Raw genomic sequence first — 20,596 nt, forward strand, 5'->3', positions numbered from 1 at the left:
CCCGATCAGTGAACAGCCGCCGTCTTACCCTGACCGGTGTTGGAAAGTCACTACTCACCGCACCGTTCTATAACAACGCTCGTTGGGAATAGGCTATACAATCTTTATTTATTTTTTAAGCAATTTAGACAAATAAGGGCTTATTTTTTGCGAGACGAGATGCACTGTAAAAAAAAACCTTAATTTTAGTGGGTTTTTAGCTTATTGAAGAAATTTTATTAACTTTTTACGTGTGGAGGAAAATAAAATCATCAATTCTTGTTTTGGATTTTTAGCATTTTTTTGGGGGGTTGCTCACTGTAGCATAACAATAATATATTATCTTTATTCTACGGATCACTACGATTATGGTGATACCTCATTTATATAGTTTTATTTATATTTGTCCAATTTTATTGAAGGAAAACTAGAATAGAAAAAATTGCATTTGTTTTAGTATTGCCATTTTTATAGTGGCATAATTATAGTATTTTTTGGTTTACGGAGCTGGTTGTAAGCTTATTTTTTGCGTGACAAGTTGCTCTTTTTATTGGTATCATTTTGGTGCTTGTAACTTTTTCGGATCACTTTTTAGAACATTTTTTGTAAAGCAATTTGATAAAAAGTTTTAATTTTTGGCACGTTTTTGGTTTTTTTTTTTTACCAGGTTCACCGAGCGGGTCCAATTATGATTAGGATTTATTGTACAGATTGTTACGGACGCGGCGATACCAAATAAGTGGGGTTTTTTTGTGATTTATATTACTTGTGTAAAGGGAAATGTGGTGTTTGGGGGGACTTTCACTTTCTTTTATTATTTATTTTTACTGTAAAAAACCTTTATTTATTTATTTTTCCTTTTTTTACAGTTAATGACATCTAAGCTTGAACAAGTGATCTTCTGATCACTTGTTCAAGCTTTTTTACAGGTTACACAGTGCAATACAGATGTATTGCACTGTGTAATGTAAGACTGCGCATGCCCAGTGTCTTACAGCCGGGTCCTGCCAGGAGGCACGGACCCGGCACCGAGAGGAGGATCGCGCAGCCCTGGGCACCGGCAGTCCCGGGGCTGCGATCGGAGGAGCGGACCCCCCCGGTAAGCGCGACCGCGGCGTGTTAGGGGTTAACACCCGCGATCGGAGAAATCTCCGATCGCGGGTGTTAGAGGCGGGTGGCAGCTATAACATATAGCCGACACCCGCAGCTTCTGGCCCCGGCTCCGTTCAGGAGCCGGGGCCAGAAGCTTGACGTAATAGTACTGCATTTTGCGGGAACGCACCTCCCGCGATGCAGTAATATTACGTCAAATGTCAGGAAGGGGTTAAAGGGCATAAAATACCATTTCAAATTAGCAATTTTAATGCTTCCTAACTACCAAAAAAGATGGATGTACTCTAGAATTGTACAATCTAACCATTATCTTATCCTGCAATAAATTAGCCCTTATAATGTTCTTTTCATTGTGGAATAAGATTATAGTGACGCATAATCAAATTAGTTTTCCTCAAAAAGGTGGGTATTTTTTGCTAAAGGAGTAAAATATTAGAATACCTGTATATGTTTGATATTGCGCTACAGAATACTTTTATCATGTTAATTTACATTCTATGGTAAACTGCGTAAACAATTTACCGTATTTTTCAGACTATAAGATGCATCTTAGAGGAGAGGAGTGTGGAGGCTCTGCTTTCTTGGAAATTGGGTGAAATTCTTCATTAGCAATTCACCCAATCTTCATTATGGAGGTCAGGAGGGTCTCGCAGTGCTGGATCCTCATGACCTTCTAACTATAAGATGAAGGGACATTTTCTTGCTAAAAAGTGCTTCTTATAATCTATCAAATACAGTAATTCAAAAACAATTGGCCAAATAAATGTTTATTTCTGTTCCCTCTCAGGAAAGAGTTAAATGTTATGATGAAGCTTTTTTTACACTAAAACCCATTGGAAAATAACCCCTTTACCACAAAAAGAAACCCTTATATGCCCCTTATATGCTCATACCAAATTCAAAATGTTATGAATAAGGGGCATATAAGGGCTTGTTTTTGTGGTAAGGGGGCTATTTTCCAATGTATTTTAGTTGCAATGTTGGGTAATCCTGTAAATCTTGTTTCACTATGCATACCATACTCCCTCGTATGAACTACATATGGGTAAATGCACCTTTATGCTTCTGTTTTCTTAAGCTTAAACTACTTTCAAGATAATTTAGCCTGAATTTAAACTGAGAAATTACCAACGCCCCTGTTGGTCCACTAAAAGATATCACTGGCTTGAAAATTATTTCTAGGCAACTTTATTATACATCACTATTACAGAAATCCATTCATACAATTGTAATGTCCCAGTGCAGCTGCTCAAATCCATTTCTTGGCATTGTATAAATTCAATCTGCAAAGCAGACTGGGGCCCATCAGCTCACAGTCTCAAGAAAAAGGAAATGATTAATAAATCACTGCAGATATTTATGGGGTAAATGTGGCATTTATGCGTTAGGTGAGGTTATTACATGATTTGTGTTCCATGATATGAGTGACCTTTGCCTTCAGGCCTGAATAAACCCACATATAAATACCCTATAACCTTCTTATACTTGCCCATTATGTCATATCACAGTGACATTTACCTAGCTCATACTATACTTAGAAAACAGATCAATAGCAAACCACTAGATACAGTACTTGATTTCTTAAATAAAATGATCACATCACTCCACTAAATGAATAATTAAAAGCTTTTTGTAAGTTTCTTTAACTATTTGATGCAACAAGACAGGAATACTTTCCTAATTAGCTGGCCATTATCTTTTGAGGACAAGTATTCTCGTCCTGATGACCGGGCTGACACTGTAGCAGGAGCCTGGCTCCTGGCAAGAAGATCTCTTTGTGCCAGGCAGTTTAACCCATTAGCTGCTGGGAGGAGCTAAGGCAATGGGCAGAGGGGGATAGAGTTCCCTCTGTCACTCCCTCAGCCCCCACACAATGTGATCATGCTGAGAAGTTGCCATGGCAGCCAGAGGTGTGAACAAAGCCTTAATGACTGCCATGTATGGAGACAAAAGTTCAGCTAAGGATTGTATAAGGGATCAAGGTATCCTTAGTGATCGTTCCCATAGTGGGACAGTAAAAAAGGTTAAAATAAAGAGATAAAATAATTTATTTTAAAAATAAATAAAAATAAAACACCACAAAAATCTTCCTTTACCCCATAAAGAACTATAGAACAGTGAAAAAATAGAATACATTTTTAAAAACCCACAAAATGGGTATTGTTACATCCACAGAGACCCTGGTTAAACAGATATTGTGTTACTATACCCATACTGTGAAGGGGTAAACAAATAAAATCTATTTCAAAATTGCAATTTTAATGCTTCCTACCTACCAAAAAAGTGTAATAAAAAGTGATCAAAAAGTTGGATACCAAAAAATAGTCCCAATCTAGCCATTATCTTTTTCAGCAATAAAAAACCCTAATAATGCTCTTTTCATTGAGGAATAAAAAGGTGTCCTTTTATACCAGATTGTTTGGTATGGATGTATGTGGATGACGTGCTACTGGTGTAGAAGGGCAGTGCGTCCTAGGGATGCTGTCAATTTTTTGGATTTAGAACTTAGTGGTAGACATGGGCGAATTTATCAAATTTCGATTCGACCCAGTTTGCCGAATTTTTAGATTGTTGCTCCCGCCAACACTTCCGCCATACAGTGAGAAACACTACCGCCATATAGTGAGGAACACTACCGCCATACAGTGAGGAGCATGACCCCCACACAGTGAGGAACACTACCCCCATTCATTGAGGGACACTACCTCCATATAGTGAAGGACACTACCCCCATACAGTGAGGAACACTACCACCATACCGTGAAGAATACAGCGACACAGTGACGGACACTACCCCTATACAGTGAGTAACATTACCGCCATACAGTGAGGTATACAGCCATACAGTTAGGAACACTACCGCCATACAGTGAGGAACACTACCACCACACAGTGAGGGACATTTATGCCACACACTGAGGGACATTTCTGCCACACAATGAGGAATGCAGCCATACAGAGAGAAACACTGCCACCATACAGTGAGGAACACTACCCCCATACAGTAAGGAACACTACCTCCATACAATGAGGGACACTGCCACCATACAAAGAGGAAAACTACCTCCATACAGTGAGGAACACTATCCCACACTACCTCCATACAATGAGGGACACTATCGCCATACAGTGAGGAACACTACCGCCACACAGTGATGAACACTACCACCATACAGTGAGGAACAGTACCGCCATACAGTGAGGAACACTACCACCATACAGTGAAGGACACTACCGCCATACAGTGAGGAACACAACCGCCATACAGTGAAGGACACTTCCGCCATACAGTGAGGAATACAGCCATACAGTACGGAACACTGCCACCATACAGTGAGGAGCACTACCGCTATGCAGTGAGCAGCACTACATCAACACAGTGAGGGACACTACCCCCATACAATGAGGGACACTACCCTCATACAGTGAGAAACAGTAGCTCCATACAGTGAAGAACACATCCATACAGTGAAGAACACTAACCCCATACAGTAGGGAACACTACCCCCTTACAGTTTGGGACACTACCCCATACAGTAAGGAATTCTACCCCAATACAGTGAGGGACACTTCCCCCATACAGTGAGGAACTTTACTGCCATACAATGAGGGACACTACCGCCACACAGTGAGGAACACTACCGCCATACATTGAGGAACAGTACCTCCATACAGTGAAGAATACAGCCATACAGTAAGGAACACTGCCACCATACAGTGAGGAGCACTACCGCAACACAGTGAGGAACACTACCCCCATACAATGAGGGACACTACCCCCATACAGTGAGGAACACTAACCCCATACAGTAAGGAATTTTACCCCCATACAGTGAGGAACACTACCGCCATACAGTGAGGAACACTACCGCCATACAGTGAGGAACACTAACCCCATACAGTAAGGAACACTACCCCTTTACAGTGAGGAACACTACCCTCATACAGTGAGGAATTTTACCCCCATACAGTGAGGAACACTGCCACTATACAGTGAGGGACACCACCCCATACAGTGAGGAACACTACCCCCATACAGTGACGGACAATACTCTCTTACAGTGAGGAACACTACCTCTATACAGTGAAGAATACAGCCATACAGTGAGGAACACTGCCACCATACAGTGAGAAACACTACCGCTATGCAGTGAGCAACACTACCGCAACACAGTGAGGGACACTATCCCCATACAATAAAAGAAATTATCCCCATACAGTGAGGAATACTAGCTCCATTCAGTTAAGAATACAGACATACAGTGAGGAACACTACGCCCATACAGTTAGGAACACTACCCCCTTACAGTGAGGGACACTACCCCCATACAGTGAGGAATACTACCCCCATACAGTGAGGAACACTACCCCCATACTGAGGAACACTACCCCCATACAGTGAGGGACACTACTCCCTTACAGTGAGGAACACTACCCCCATACAGTGAGGAACACTACCGCCATACAGTGAGGAACACTACCCTCATACAGTGAGGAACAGTACCCCAATACAGTGAGGAACACTAACCCAATACAGTGAGGAACACTACCCCCATACAGTGAGGAACACTACCCTCATAAAGTGAGGAACACTACCCCCATACAGTGAGGAACACTACCCCCATACAGTAAGGAACACTACCGCCATATGGTGAGGAACACTACCCCCATATAGTGAGGAACACTACCCCCATATAGTGAGGAACAGTACCCCCATATAGTGAGGAACAGTACCCCCATACAGTGAGGAACACTACCCCCATACAGTAAGGAACACTACCGCCATATGGTGAGGAACACTACCCCCATATAGTGAGGAACACTACCCCCATATAGTGAGGAACAGTACCCCCATATAGTGAGGAACAGTACCCTCAGTACCATCTCGCCGGGGATTGTGTTGCATGTGATCGTTTTGTGTTGCAATCCCGCCGACTTTAACGCGTCACAAATCATGGGGTGGTCCGTCGGACGATCTGATGGATTCAGACTACAGATTTTACATTTAAATTTGTGTCACAAGCCAAATTTAAGCAAGCATGCACCAGGAAGAAGAGGTTGAACTCTGGCGGACCTGATTGTGGAAGCGACACATGCAGGATATCGGGTTCACGAGGCAGAGTTCATCCTCTTGGATAGTCCAAATCAGGGATTGCGCAGGGACCGGGTAAGTAAATGTTCCCCATTGTGTTGGAAAATATTCATACATGTGTTCAATTTATTCAATGCTTATTGTATTTGGAGGTATTCACACGTGCACAACAATGTTTTTTAATTCTTTTTTGAACTGTACTGTGAACTGTATAAAAATGTTCATTTGAAAACAAGTTTTTTCTACTCCGTATCAGGGTGCCTATGCCTAATTCAGGTGAAAAATGTAAAAGTTTGAAGTTAAACAAGAAAAACATGATAAACTTTTTCACAGCCTAGGCACATTGACTGTGGTAATCTTCTAATATTTGTTATCCATGGCTCCCTTCTAAAAACAACTTTTAAAATTATGCTAATGATCCTGAAGGGTTCTAGGGGATGTTACCAGAGCCCCTCAGTGCTGGAGATTCACAGGCTGCTAAACTGAGAAGAACGTGTCTCGTCCTTCCCCTGCTCTCTCCCTACTCTCTCTGCCTATGTAATCCAGAAGCAGCAGGAAGTGCAGGTGGGAGCCCCGCTCTTCTTTTTGTAACAGCCTGTGAAGCTCCAGCGCAGAGGGGCTCTGGACACCCCCCAGAAACCTTCAGACTCATTAGCATAATTATAAAAGTTGATTTTTAAAACTAAGGAGTTCATGAAAAACAATTATAAGAAGATAGCGCAGTTACAATACGAAAATCTATGAGTAGCTGCCCCTGGTTTATCATGCTTGATGTTGATGGAAGATTTCCTTTAAGGTGTTATAGGGGTTTACATCTAAGTTAATAAATGTTATTATTTGTGTAATAAAGAGCTAAAAAATCAAACTACTCCCTCCCATAGAGATCTTTATTCCAGTCTGTACAGTGTATGTCTCTGGAGGCTGCTTGAGCTATAGGGAGTTATTTGGGAGCTAGAGGTGTAGTGCAGAGAAGTATAGAACCCTCTTTATGGTCTGTTCAAGAACCAGTGAGAGAGAAGGATGATAGAAAGAAGGGCAATAGTGTAAGGAATAACATTTTATGTAGATATGTTCACTGTTGAGTGGCCTTGTAGATAAGCCTGTGTTATGTTAACCCTATGGTAGAAGTCCAAAATGTGGAGGCAGTGCAGGCGGGAGAGCTGTAGAAACCTGTTACATAATACTATTATTATTTATTTATAGAGAGCTATTAATTCCTTGGTGCTATATCATCAGTAAGGGGTTAACAAAAATTACTGTATGACAAGAGCTAATACAAGTTCAAAAACTGCAAAAACCACTATGATCAGGAAAAAAGTAAATTAGGGCCCAACCTGTGAGGGCTCATGTAGAAAAAAATTAGGAATATCTTAAAATGAGGAGTGGTAGGCATCCCTCCCTTTTGGGATTCCTCCAAGCCAGACCAGGATGCTGAGGCAGTAAAGCCTGCATCTCCAAGTCCTAGATTCTATCATAAAACAAATGGTGTGTGGATGAGATTTTCTCTACAACCATTAGAGAGGTAACCAAGAAGTAATGGAAACAAGTGGAAGGAGTACCCTGCCTATGAGGGCTCATGTAGATTAAAAATAGGACTTTCTTAAAATTAGAAGTGGTAGGCACTTCTAATGCAAGACAATAAAGCCTGCATCTCTAAGTCCCAGATCCTATCAAAAATATAATGATGTGTGTATGAAATTTTCTCTACATCCATTAAAGAGGTAAGAAAGTAGTAGTAAATAGAAATAAATAGAAATATGTGGCATAATTCACATTGCGGCCACAAAATTTTTCCCTAATAATTCCTTCCACCTCCCTATTGTTACTCAAAAGCAAACAAATTACCCCTAAGCAACAAGAAGCAATTAAATAACTCCCAAAATAGTATTACTGTTCTTGGAAGTAACATCAGGTTTGTGGGATGGCTGCAGGGCATACAGAGGTCATAAACATCTTATAAACCACAATTAGCTTACTCCTCCTTCATCATGTCATCACAGACATGGGGGCATGGGAGATGTTAGGATCATATTTAGCTGGAAGTTTTGAGACAGAAATTGGTCATTCTTTGGAGATCCCTAGTGGATAGATTGATCGTGTATTTCTGCTTCCTCAGGCAACAGGCTTATAATGTCCCATAATGTATTAAGTTCTCTTTTTTCCCTTTTTATTTTTTATCAAACTTGGATTTCTGCATTGGATGCATTTGTCTGTTTAATTTGTCACCCTTTTTATATGATTACCCTTTTTGTTTGTAAACACTGTCATTGTATATATTAAAACTTCAATTTAATAAATGTCTTCTTGTGTTCTAATGACTCTATAAACTTAGAGATGTTACCTAAATGAGAGGGTACATGGAGAACAAGGCGATGGAGCAGAGCAGTGGGGTTATTGTGTGTTGTAGGTGATTCTAAACAGATGATCATTAGATGTTTTCAGATGATTAATAAATCCTAGCCAAGGGTACCAATTCTGCAGGAAAAAAAGTTCTGTTCTTTCTTCCAGCCAGATAGGTCTTCGTTTGTATACAATTCATGGACATTACCCTCCCATGCCAAAGAACAGAATCATAAGCTTGGCTACCTTAATGAGATGATGTATAAGTCAAGGTCAAGTCTATTAGTGTGAAAGTAGAACTAACCCTGGTGACAAGACCAATGTGTTCAAGAAAACTAAGTTTATGCCAGAGGTAACAGCTCTCTAAAAGGTTGTTGTATGGGGAGAATAGTTTACTGTTGATGCCAGTGTAGCTAATAGGAGTGCCTTATACTCATTCAACGCCCAAGCTTCAGTAACTAGATATTTCTATGAAATGTTAGTTTTTATAACATTTTGTGCCAATATGCACATAATGTAATTGTGTTACCTAACTCACAAAAAACTACCCCTCTGTTCCCCTAGTGATCGTGTAATGACTCTCTGAGGCAAATAACAGTCAATCTTGAAAGAATAATAATGTCTACATGTCAACTAAGACCAGGAAGACTATTGAGTCAGCGCTGTATCAAAAAACTCCAACAAAATCTGCACCATAAAAAATAGCATAAAATCAATATATTTAATGTATATCAGTAAGAAATTTCACAATTCCCGTGTTGCAGTCCCACACATGTGCCTCCCTTTGCCCCTGGAGCCAGTCTGCAGCTTCACTCACCTTCCCTGGCACGAGCGTTGGTCTCCGTGGTCCCCGCACTCCAGCATGCGCATCCCCATCTCCAACTGCTCGGGCGCGCCGGCTCTGTAGGATTTAAAGGGCCACTGCGCCAATAATTGGCGCTGGCCGGCCATTAGCCCTGATAAATTGTCAGCCCCTTCCTGTGTCCCCTGCCGGATCTTTTTGCCTTGTGCCTGAGAGAAAGCTTTGTCCCTAAGTCTTGTGGTTGTATGCTGAATTCCCGTTGTGACCTCGGTTCCGTTCCTGATTTCGCTCCTGTGCTGCCTTACCTGACTTTCTGCTACATCCCCAACTCTGATCCTCTGCTGTCTGTCCTGACCTCCTGCCTGTTCACGACTCCATCTCTACCTCATGATTCTGCACCTCGCCTTGGCTGCCACCACAGACAAAGTCACAGCTGTGGAGGGACCTGGTGGTACCACGCTTCAGCAAGTCCAACCGAATTTGCAGCTTGCTCTGGTGAAAACCAGATGCCACTTAGACTCTGCCTCCTGGAATCGGCTTACGTCATCGTCCGCGGTGGTCCATTACCCCTGACCCTGACAGATAGTGTACAGTTTTGTATATGAAATATATATATTAAATAAACATACTCAACTTTTCATACAACTTTCTCCAGATTGATTATGATTTATGAAGTGTGAAAGTCGCCAATTTAGGTTTCAATTCACTCTTGTGAATTAACAAGAGTGATAAATTAGAACCACATATCATTTTACCTAAGGTTGTATTCACATGATCATGCCAATTCTTTTCTGTAAGAAATTATGTTTTCTTCCCTTTTTATGGTTGTGATGCATTTGTGTGCCTCCATTTTTAACTAAAGTCTATGAGTGATCCATGAAAATAAGATCTGCTACATTATTTAATGGAATGGATGGTCCTAAAAAAACTGCTGTGTTTTGGTCCATTAAAAAGTATTGTATTTAGTAAAACCATGTGCCGTGTTTTTCACGGTCATGTAAATACCAATGTAAAAAATCTAATGTGCAAAATACCCCAAATAACTCCTAAGAAACTGCAAAAGACTATTGCTTCATGTACTCCTGCTCTGTGCCCTCTTTCTTTAAGTTTTCCTTTTATTTTACTTCTAGCTGTAGATCCCGGCATTGCCTGGGATAGTAAATAACTGCTCTTGGCTACAACAGAATGGGTTAGCAGAAAATATTTTATATGTATCTATAGACTTTCTCAGAGTGTCTCTCTCAGTGACTGTCTGTCACTGACAGTCTCTTTCAGTGACTGTCTGTTGCTGGCAGTCTCTTTCAGTGATTGTCTGCCATCGGCAGTCTCATTTCAGTGACTGTCGCCGGGCAGTCTCTCTCAGTGTCTGCTGGCCGGCAGTCTCTTTCAGTGACTGTCTGTCACCGGCAGTGCAGTCTCATTTCAGTGACTGTCTGTCACCGACACTCGCATTCCAGTGAATATCTGTCACTGGCAGTCCCTTTCAATGACTGTCTGTTGCTGGCAGTCTCTTTCAGTGACCAATCATGGCTCCGCATCCAACTGCCACAACAGCAGAAGCAGACAATGGCTTCTGTATATGGTGGGTAATAAGTGGATTGTGGAAAGCACAGGGTGAAAATTTCCTCTCAAAACGTGTCACAGACAACAACTGTGCAAAATTTGGTGATCGTAAATGCGATGGTGCAGATTCCTTTAGCAGACATCCTGAACGGAGCTGGTACCAGAAGCATTGGGTGCCAGCTGTATGTTACAGCTGGCACCAATCTCTAGCACGCACAATAGAGGTTTCCTCTAAACACAGGCTTTAACCCCTTACACGCCGTGCACGCGGCGCTTACCTGGAGGGTCCGATCCTCAGCTGGCAGTGACCTGGGGCTGCGCGGCTTCTTCTGGGATATTTATCCACTATCAACAGGACCCCAATAAATCACAAGAATGCAGGTCTCATTTTCACTATGTAATTCTTGTTGTTTCATTTACTGACTTAAGGATTTCCCAGATATTCTGAGGAGAGTGTTTAAGGGTGAGATACTGTGTGCTTGGCAATCTTCAGAACTCCTATAGTATCAGCAGGGCTCATGCATGATTTGCTCTTCCATTCATCAGTGAGAACATGACCGGTGTTCTTGTGATCAGTGAGGGTCCCAGTGGTTGGATCCCCCACAGATCGAATTGTTTTCCCCTTTCCTGTGAATAGGGGATAACAATCAAAATTGCTACAGAAGATCCCCCATCACCCTACTGACAAAGTGTTCTCTAGTAAGGTATGTTCAGGGCCATATTTATGAGTAGACACGATTGGTCCAATGCCAGATTACACACAAAAAGGTAAATTTACTTTATTTTCCAAACTTAATGCATTTAAAGTGGGTTATTGAACTGTAAGGTTATTTAAATGGGTTAATTAGATCTTATTTTAAATCTTTATTTTTCTTTTAGAAGACAGTAACACATGACATCAGTGTTCATCAACATCATCATAAGGTATATACCAATACATTGAAGTATTATAAGCAATTTTAAGCAGTTGTCTAAGATCTGAAGTCACTTTTTTTATCTGATTTCCCATAAGTTGTGTCTGGTATTGCAGATCATTTCTTTTCTAGTATTTTGAGATTGTACAGTAATTTTGAGGGAGAAGAGCTTTTATTTGGGCACTGTTGGTATTCCTGAGCATGGCTGTGTGGTGTTAACAAATTGAATCTTTGGCAGTTTACACAATGATATTTTGTAATGTTTTTGGTCAGCATGTGGCATTGTTTATGGTGTTATGTGACACTTATAAATTATATTGTTGTTTATACACATGCCAACACCATGATGAAGGAGAAGGGGGGAGTTGCTAATAATTTCTTAAATTGATATCAAGAAATTTTGACTATATGTAGTCCACACAATATTTCCTTTTTGATCAGTACAGCAATGCTTTTTTATTTCATTGTATGTCTTAATTTATTTTATTAAAAATTATTAAAAATGGAAATGCAATAGTGCAGGGTAAAACAATACAATAAACCATATAATTTCATTATTATTCTACTTTTATGCTATATAGTGAAATACAACTGTGTTTATTTCTAATAATTATCGCTCAGTACTTGAGGATATATGAATTATGGTTTATTATCCAGCCTACCCTTTCTCTGCAAGAGGGTAAGTAAAGGACAGTCTCTGGAATATATCAGCAATAAAAATCACATTGGAGAGTTAAATGAGCAACTACCGAGGGCACGCAGAAGTTCATCCATTTAAGCATTTTCAAAGTCTGTTTTTCTTATCCACCTAAATGTGGATAATATTTCTGCCGTTTATACGTGGACTAGCTTCTATTGTGCTCTGTTTCTTTTTTGTCCAGGCGCATGTGTCTACAAGCCATTACCTGTAAGATAAAGAACCTTGATCACAGTTAAACATACCAATTCTGTTTCTTGTTATCTGCCAGATGCTGTCTCATATTAAAGACATTCTGCAGAATTGGCAAGCATTACAAGAAAAGATGAAATTTTGGTCCAGATTTTTAAATGTAGTTAATAACATTGAATGTGTTGAGATGTATTTTTCCATAGCAGTAGCTGCATGTATTCTTTAAAAAGCAAATCCTTTAGGAAAACAAAAACAATTAAATATTAAGAATTTTCTTTTCGATAGAACAGGCTCATGTTCTGGTTGCTCATGGCAGCCAATCAAAACTCAGCTTTCAGTTTATAAACTGCCGAGGTAAATTAAAGTTGAGTTCAGATTGGTTCTGATTGGTTGCCATGAAGTTTTGCTCTCTGGCCCTTTTGATTAATCTCCACTATAGGAGGGAGTCTATCAGTAGATTGTGTAGCTATCACCACCTGTTTCGGTTTGGCAGCTGAGGCTGCAGTTGTAACACCACTTGTAACAACAATAATATTCCAAAGGCCTGATAGTGGCTAAAGCTGAACATTGCTGAGGCCAGCGATAGGCTGTCACAATTGTGTCATCAATGTGATGTCACCACTGCAGCCTCTGTAAAAAAAAAGGAGCCAGGTAGTAATGAGAAGGACTGGATGAGAGGCGCAAAATATGTAGGTCAGTGGAGGTCACGTATTGGTAAGGTGGGTCTCATGACCACCAGGAACATCCAGGAACTAAAATTAGAAAAAGAGTGGCTGGGGAAGCAGGACCCGAGTAGAGAAATTATACATTAATTGTTTTACTGGCCCTGCTCTGGTCCCATAGTGGTTTTCCTGAAAATCTCAATTTTCATGAAACATTAAATGATGAGATGATTTTTTAAAGAAGCAAAAACAATAAATCTTAAAGGCCCCATTCACATGAGCCATATGCAACATATATACTTCCCTCCTCCTCTCTAGCGTGCCAATGTCTGGACAAGCACGTTAATGTGAATGTAGCCTAAAACAGTTTGGTCTTCTTAGTAGATGTTTATTCATTCACATAGTACCATGGTGCATTCACTGAGGCATTGGTGCATTCACTGAGGCTGAATCGCATTGCTGATGGACACTTAAGTTAAAATCCTGTAAGGTAGAGGTGAGAATTTTATATCCTGACCACAGACGGTGTCAGATTAACATTCTCACATTTTTTGTCATGTGTGAATGTGCTATGCAATTGGATGAGAATAAACTACTAAAAATAACAGTAGTACTACTATTTGGATAGAGAAAATGTATTTTGGCTGTCACTCCTAAGGCCAGATGGTCATCAGCTTCTGCCTTGTCTGGGACACAGATGCTTGTGACATTTAATACTCATAAAGTTCATATGATTATAGCTTAGAAGCCAATAATTCTACCATTATTCTGAGAAACCAAAGAGAGGGTTGGAAAGAGGTCACTAGATTCAATCTTGTATATGGTTGACTTGATTTCTTGGCAATTGTACTACTGTACTACTACTAAAAATAATGGTGGTCATTTACATAACATAAAAGCTGCTCATTTTAGGACAAACTCATTACAAGCTTCACCTTACATTTTGAATCAAACCTACAAATTCATTTTTGGCTTCAATGATCAACTGTAAGAGTTATCAAAGGTATCTGCAATGAAGTTTTATATTAAATTTATTATGACAACCTAACATTTAAAAATACAGTTGTCACTGAGACAAAAAAAAATGGTCTCAAGTTACATATACAAAATATACATGTTCCAACTTACATTCCAATTCTATCTTGTAGATAACTGGAGACTGCCTGTATTAACTAAATAGTGTAAAACATTTTTCTACAATTTCCTTCACCTTTCCTTTGCTTTGCAACTTAAAATAACATTTTAAATCATATTTCACATTATTCTCACCATTAATGTGATCTTAATGAAAATATTGTTTTTTTATTCACCAACAAGGCCACTGTTGTACATAATGGAATGGATTTCAACCACTTTTGCTTTTATATGCTTGCATTCATTTGACAAGTGTCAGAATTATTTATATTAACATTTTAGAAATAGTGTAATTTTAGGATGGATTTATCTATCTATTTAGTAAACAGCATTTTAATTTTTACCTAATGGGTTATACACTTTTACATTTATTGTGCATGTGAATTACATACCATTATAAATGTAACAGAGGTAATAACAGAAGTAATTTAAGTGATGAAAAAAAAATACCCTGTTTTTTCACTGAACCGGGATTGGAAGTGCTGCCTTATATTCCTGGTATATGCTTTTCGTCTACATAAATATATAGATTGATGAAAACCAGAAAATAAGCAGCACTCCAAACGTTGAATTTGAATGAAAAGTGGTGCTTTTTATTTCATGTATAGCAGCAGCGACGTTTCGGCTCACACTGAGCCCGGCTCAAACTAAAAAATCCTCAATAAAAATTTATTTGATTTAAAACAGAACAGTATTTTAAGATTACCAAAGTATATTAATATAAAATCTTTATAATGCAAAAAATGTGATGATGTGATGAACAACAATGACTGTAATACAGAAAAAGATCCAATTACATTTTCTGAAGGTTACAACAGCCACCAATCAGTAGGAAGTGCACAGGTCTTTGCTTTTTTCTGCACATCTGCAGCCACAGGACATCAATAGTCTCTCACACTGCTCTGGTGTGTAGTTTAACTTTTCTTCTAGTCTCTTCCACAGTTCTGTGGCTTTTGTGAGTTTTTTGGCTGTAACTTTTGTCATCAAGGATTTTCCAGAGGTTTTATAGTGTGTTCAATCTGGGGTGACCATTTAATGGTTAGAGTGTTTTCTGTTTCAATGGACTACTTTTGCTGTGTGACAAGGGCCATTGTATTGCATGAAAATTGCTGGCTGATTAAGTGAAGAATGCAAGGAAGGAAGGAACCAAGTTTTGCTGAAGACACTTGCATTAACTCTGCCAACTCCTTCAATGACCTCTTTACATACTTTGGGTTCAATCTTTCCCCAGTTTGTCAACAAGCATAATGTTTCCCATAATGAAAAAGATTCAAACGATCCAGCACTTTTTTATGAAAAAATTCTTGCTTCTTTATTGAATCATCATATAAAATCGATCAGCACATAGTGGTATCCACAAACAGCTACGCGTTTCAATTAAAAAAAACTCTTCATCATGGCTAACATGTACTATTGCTAATGTTGTATTTAAAACAAAATTGGAACCAAAGAGAGGCTGATGATGTCACAGATAGAAAAAAACACACTTGCATTCAGTATAGATTCTTTCTGTCATATATGGTAAATATATCTCTAGTAAATATCAAATAGATCATCTTTTTTATTTAAACCAAGGGGAAATCGAGTTTATAATTCCAAAATCCAGAAAGCTTCTCTCTTTCTGAGAATGCTCTCCCAGTCCCCCCCCCCTCTCCTCAAGAAGTACACCCTTTCAATGCCATAGCAGGAGAAGGAGTTTACCTGTCTGTTGCGGACTTCAATAAAATGCCTTGCAGCACCTGATATACCAGTAGTTTTTTTTACCAATATCAGACAAATGCTCTACTATTCTTGCTTTAATTTTTTGAATGGTGCTGCCAACATATTTTTTAATGCAGCTTGTACACTGTATGATAAAGACAATATAGCAGGTGTCACAATTAATAAAATACTTAATGTTGTATGTTTTTTCCTCGCTAGTGAAGTTTTACTTTTTCTCTGTGTATTGGCATAAATTACACCGGCTACCTCCACAAGCATGAAAGCCCTTGGTTGATAGCCAGGTTTTGTTTTTCTGGTAATTTTTAACACTATAATAGCTAAGAGACAAAATAGACCCCAAAGATCTTCCTCTTCTTGCCACACACTGAAAACCTTCGCTTAAGATATTTCTTAGAACACTGTCCTTATTTAATATCAGGATGTACTTATTAATTATTTCACAAATTTTTTTGTATTCACTACTGTAAGGTGTGGAAAATACCAAATTGCTGAACTGTTTTCCCGTTTTCTTTTTTCCCCTAGAAAACTGCTCTGAGTTGTATTTTTTGTATAGGCTTTAGCCCTTTTTAACATCCAATCTCTATACCCTCTATTTCTTAAATTATTATCTATTTTCTCACCCTGTTCAAAAAAGATGTTATCATTTGTACAATTTCTCCTGGCTCTCACATATTCTCCTATGGCAGTGATGGCGAACCTTTTAGAGACTGAGTGCCAAAACTACAACCGAAAGCCACATATTTTTCACAAAGTGCCAAATGCCAATTTAAATTAACATATTGCTCCCTGCTATGTCACAGATTCGAACGTATTGGAGCCCTGAAGACACCAATACAGTAGAATGATGGAGAAATTCAGATTATTATTGTATCTTCCCTCTAAGGTCTCCTTAACAGGATGAATCGCAGGCCCTGAGAAGGGGCTTCAATGATAATCCAGCTCTGCCCACTCCTCCTTGCTCCTCCCTTACTCTTCAAGTCACTTTAAAATAGTGCTGAACATGGCATGTTCTGGGCTGTCTGTGACTGCAGGAGGAGGAGTCCTGAATGGTGACCTTTGTGCTGGGTGATAGCCAGGGTGTCCACATAGAGGGCTCAGAGTGCCACCTCTGGCACCCGTGCCATAGGTTCGCAACCACTGTCCTATGGGTATGGCTTTTATCGTGCTCGCTGGGTGACAGCTGTTCACATCCAAAATTGTGTTGCCTGCTATAGGTTTTACATAGGTGTGTGTTTCTATCTTGTTGGTGTTCTCATTTACATACAATGTGAGATCTAAAAATTGACTTTGTTTTAGAACAATTCACCTGTAAATCGCAGATAATGTTTACCATCATATTCAAATAAATTAAACTTGTTTTCATCACTAAAATTAACTGGAATACTTCTGTCAACAAGCTCCTCAGAAAAGGTGTGTCTAGCTTTTTGATTCTTTTCTCTAGCATGACACTTGTTCATTGCAGTGTGGGCAACCTGAACCCAAAGTATGTAAAGAAGTCAGTGAAAGGTGGTGGAGGAAGTGTCATGGTTTGGGGAATGTTTTCTGCAGCAGGAGTTGAATAAAGTTCTTACACACAAAAATAACCCAAACATGTGATAATGGACCTTGTGTTATGCATTGGGACACAGTAATACTGGATCACAAATAGGCTAATTTAAAACTGTTTCCAAAAATGTAAAAGCATACAGTAATATAAAAGGTCTTGGTATGCTAGGGAAATAGGTGCCTAGGCAAACCCCTGAAAAACTATACCATTATCCTCCTCCACCAAACTTTACAGTTGGTACAGATTCCAAAAATACAGGCATCACCATTAGTTATTCACTCCTTAAACATGTTTCCAGTGTAGCAACATGTTTTACACTACTCCATCAATTAGCATAGGCTTGTTGATGTAAGGTGATGACTGCAGCTGCTTAGCCATGAAAAACTCATGGAGTAGGGCTATCACTGTCATTTTACTGTGCTGTAAACTTCAGAGGAGATTAAATAGAATCTGTTACCAGATTTTATCCCATTAAACCACTTGTTCTCTCACAGAATTCACTCTTTTATGTGAAATCTTGCCTGTTTACCTATAAAAATAACCCTCCTCAAAAGTTAAATGAGCAAAGAACAGTCATATTTTGCCTGAGATGAGTCATGGTTAAAGACTGCAGAGGGAGTGCCCCTTCAGACACTTCTAACTTTTTTTGGTTTCATATTCAAGATAACGATCTATCTATTTTAAATCCTATCCAATGTGTGGTTCATTGAGCTACAGAACAAAGATACAAACAGTTAAAAAAGATGGGGAATTAATTTTTATCTGCAGCACACAATTTTTTAACTATGTCTTTATTGATGTCATAAGGAATTTTACCAAATTTTCATGTGATTTCCCCTTTAAGAACAATTCCTATTTTGTATTACTCCCCTTTTCTTTCCAGGTGATGGTATTTTCTGTTCTGATGTTGCTTGTCAAAAATCTTCCCTAGTAGCAGTGAAGTGGCTGAAGAGTAACCTCTTCACGTGACTTCCCTGAAGCTGAGTCAAATTTAGCCTGCCCAATGTTCCCATGATGCCTTTTGTTTTCTCATTAGGTAATTTAGCAGTAAAACCAGTGAGATTCCTACAAGTTAATCCAATGAACACTGCATATTGTATATACAAGATCCATACCATGGCTAGCCTGGCATTTTTCATCAAAGAGAAAAAATACAGAGAATGGAGAATGTAACCAGTAGTAGAAACCAGCAGTTAAACAGTTTCATGAAGTTTACATGTAGTTTTGTGCTGTGTGAGCACTAAGGTTTAACATCTCTCTGCTATGTAGAAAGTGTTTGGACGGTGGGTGCTACAGAGGAGTGTATGACACAACAATGATGTACAGAGAAAGACAGTGAAAGCTCGGCAAAATCCTATTGATAGGGATTGATAGGGAACAGATGAAACATTATACCTCACTATTTTGTGTAGGAGACTTCTGTACTCACAAAGCTGCAGACACTCAGTTACACACAGAGAGCACTATCGCATGAGCTCCCTCCAGAGTGAGCAGGGAGCTGCAGCCCCTCCCCTCTGTGAAGCCATATCTCTAAACAATTATACATAAGCACAGGAAAAATCAGTGCAGTCAGGAAACAAATCTACTGTAGAGCCATTCTAAACTGAGGAAGATAGCAAAGAAACTGCTAATAACTCCCTCATAACTCCCTCATCTCACAAAAAAATTACACTTTATGTTGAAGTATGAAAAAGTTATTTTTCAGTGTCAGAAAATGGTGAAATCAAGAAATATTGTGTCGTACAGAAGGTTTTAATTGTTTAAAATGTGTTAACTCAATAAAACCTGTAAAAATGTGATATGCCTACTGATCACACTGATCAAAACAATTAAAGACAAGTGTCATTTGGAGCACACAGTGAAACCCATCAAAACTGAGCACACAAGAAAATGGTGCAAATGTGTTTTTTCACCAATTTTACTGCATGTGGAATTTAATATCCTTTTTCCCAATACATGTCATGGAATATTAAATACAATCACTATAAAATACAAATTGTTATGCAGAAAACAAGCCCTCATACAGTTCTTTACAAAGAAAAATAAAAAAGAAATATTTTTGAAGGTGGGGAGGGAAAAATAGAAATGCAAAAAGGACCAGGTCACTGAAGGGTTAAATTGCTTGCTTCTATGATTCTCATTTTATGGGCTTTCTAAGTAGGTGAAGGTATCTCCAATGTGGTCACCATCTACAACTACAATTCTCATGATCCTTCAGTTGTAGATTTTTCAAGGTGGGAGTGAAAAATGAAGTCACAAAAACAAAAAATGGCGTAGTCATTAAGGGGTTAATATGACACCAAAAGTATGTTTCTATGTACATTTGAAATGGAAATATGGTTATAGGAAGGGAAAGTCCCCCTTGTAGCTTAACTCTCTCTTTTGTATGTGAGTTTGGAGGTGATTTTTATAAAAAGATTTCACATAAAAATGTTATTCTAGAAAGGATATTAACTGCCTGAGGGTCCCAAAATATATATTTTGTTTACATTCAAATGTAAATATTTCCCATTTTTCATATTGCTGAATTGAACTTTTAACTGACAAATATGATTTAAAGGTAAAAAAGTGTTTACATAATATTCATATTAATATATATGACTTTTTATTTCAGATAATCTTAAATTCAATGCATAAATACCAGCCACGACTACATATAGTCAAAGCAGATGAAAACAATGCATTTGGATCCAAGAATACAGCTTTCTGTACTCATGTGTTCTCAGAGACAGCCTTTATATCTGTGACATCTTATCAGAATCACAAGGTAAGTAACATATTTACATGTTTTCTAATAGTAACTTCTTTTTTAGAGATATAATAGAATGGTCACAAAATGA

At 38.8% G+C, this 20,596-nt stretch overlaps 1 protein-coding gene across 8 annotated transcripts in view; it reads left to right on the plus strand.

Moving 5' to 3' along the window:
* TBX4 (T-box transcription factor 4) overlaps positions 1 to 20,596 on the plus strand; it is a 125,028-nt gene that overhangs the window by 95,236 nt on the left and 9,196 nt on the right. For 5 of the 8 annotated variants that reach the window (XM_072136437.1, XM_072136436.1, XM_072136435.1 and 2 more), the window contains 2 exons: positions 11,769 to 11,813; positions 20,371 to 20,523. In XM_072136437.1, coding sequence (XP_071992538.1) covers positions 11,769 to 11,813; positions 20,371 to 20,523 — 198 coding nt within the window. The remainder of the gene's footprint in view (positions 1 to 11,768; positions 11,814 to 20,370; positions 20,524 to 20,596) is intronic. The other 3 variants (XM_072136440.1, XM_072136441.1, XM_072136438.1) reach the window with 2 other exon arrangements.

Source organism: Engystomops pustulosus, chromosome 2, assembly GCF_040894005.1.
Source record: "Engystomops pustulosus chromosome 2, aEngPut4.maternal, whole genome shotgun sequence".
Classification (NCBI taxonomy): domain Eukaryota; kingdom Metazoa; phylum Chordata; class Amphibia; order Anura; family Leptodactylidae; genus Engystomops; species Engystomops pustulosus.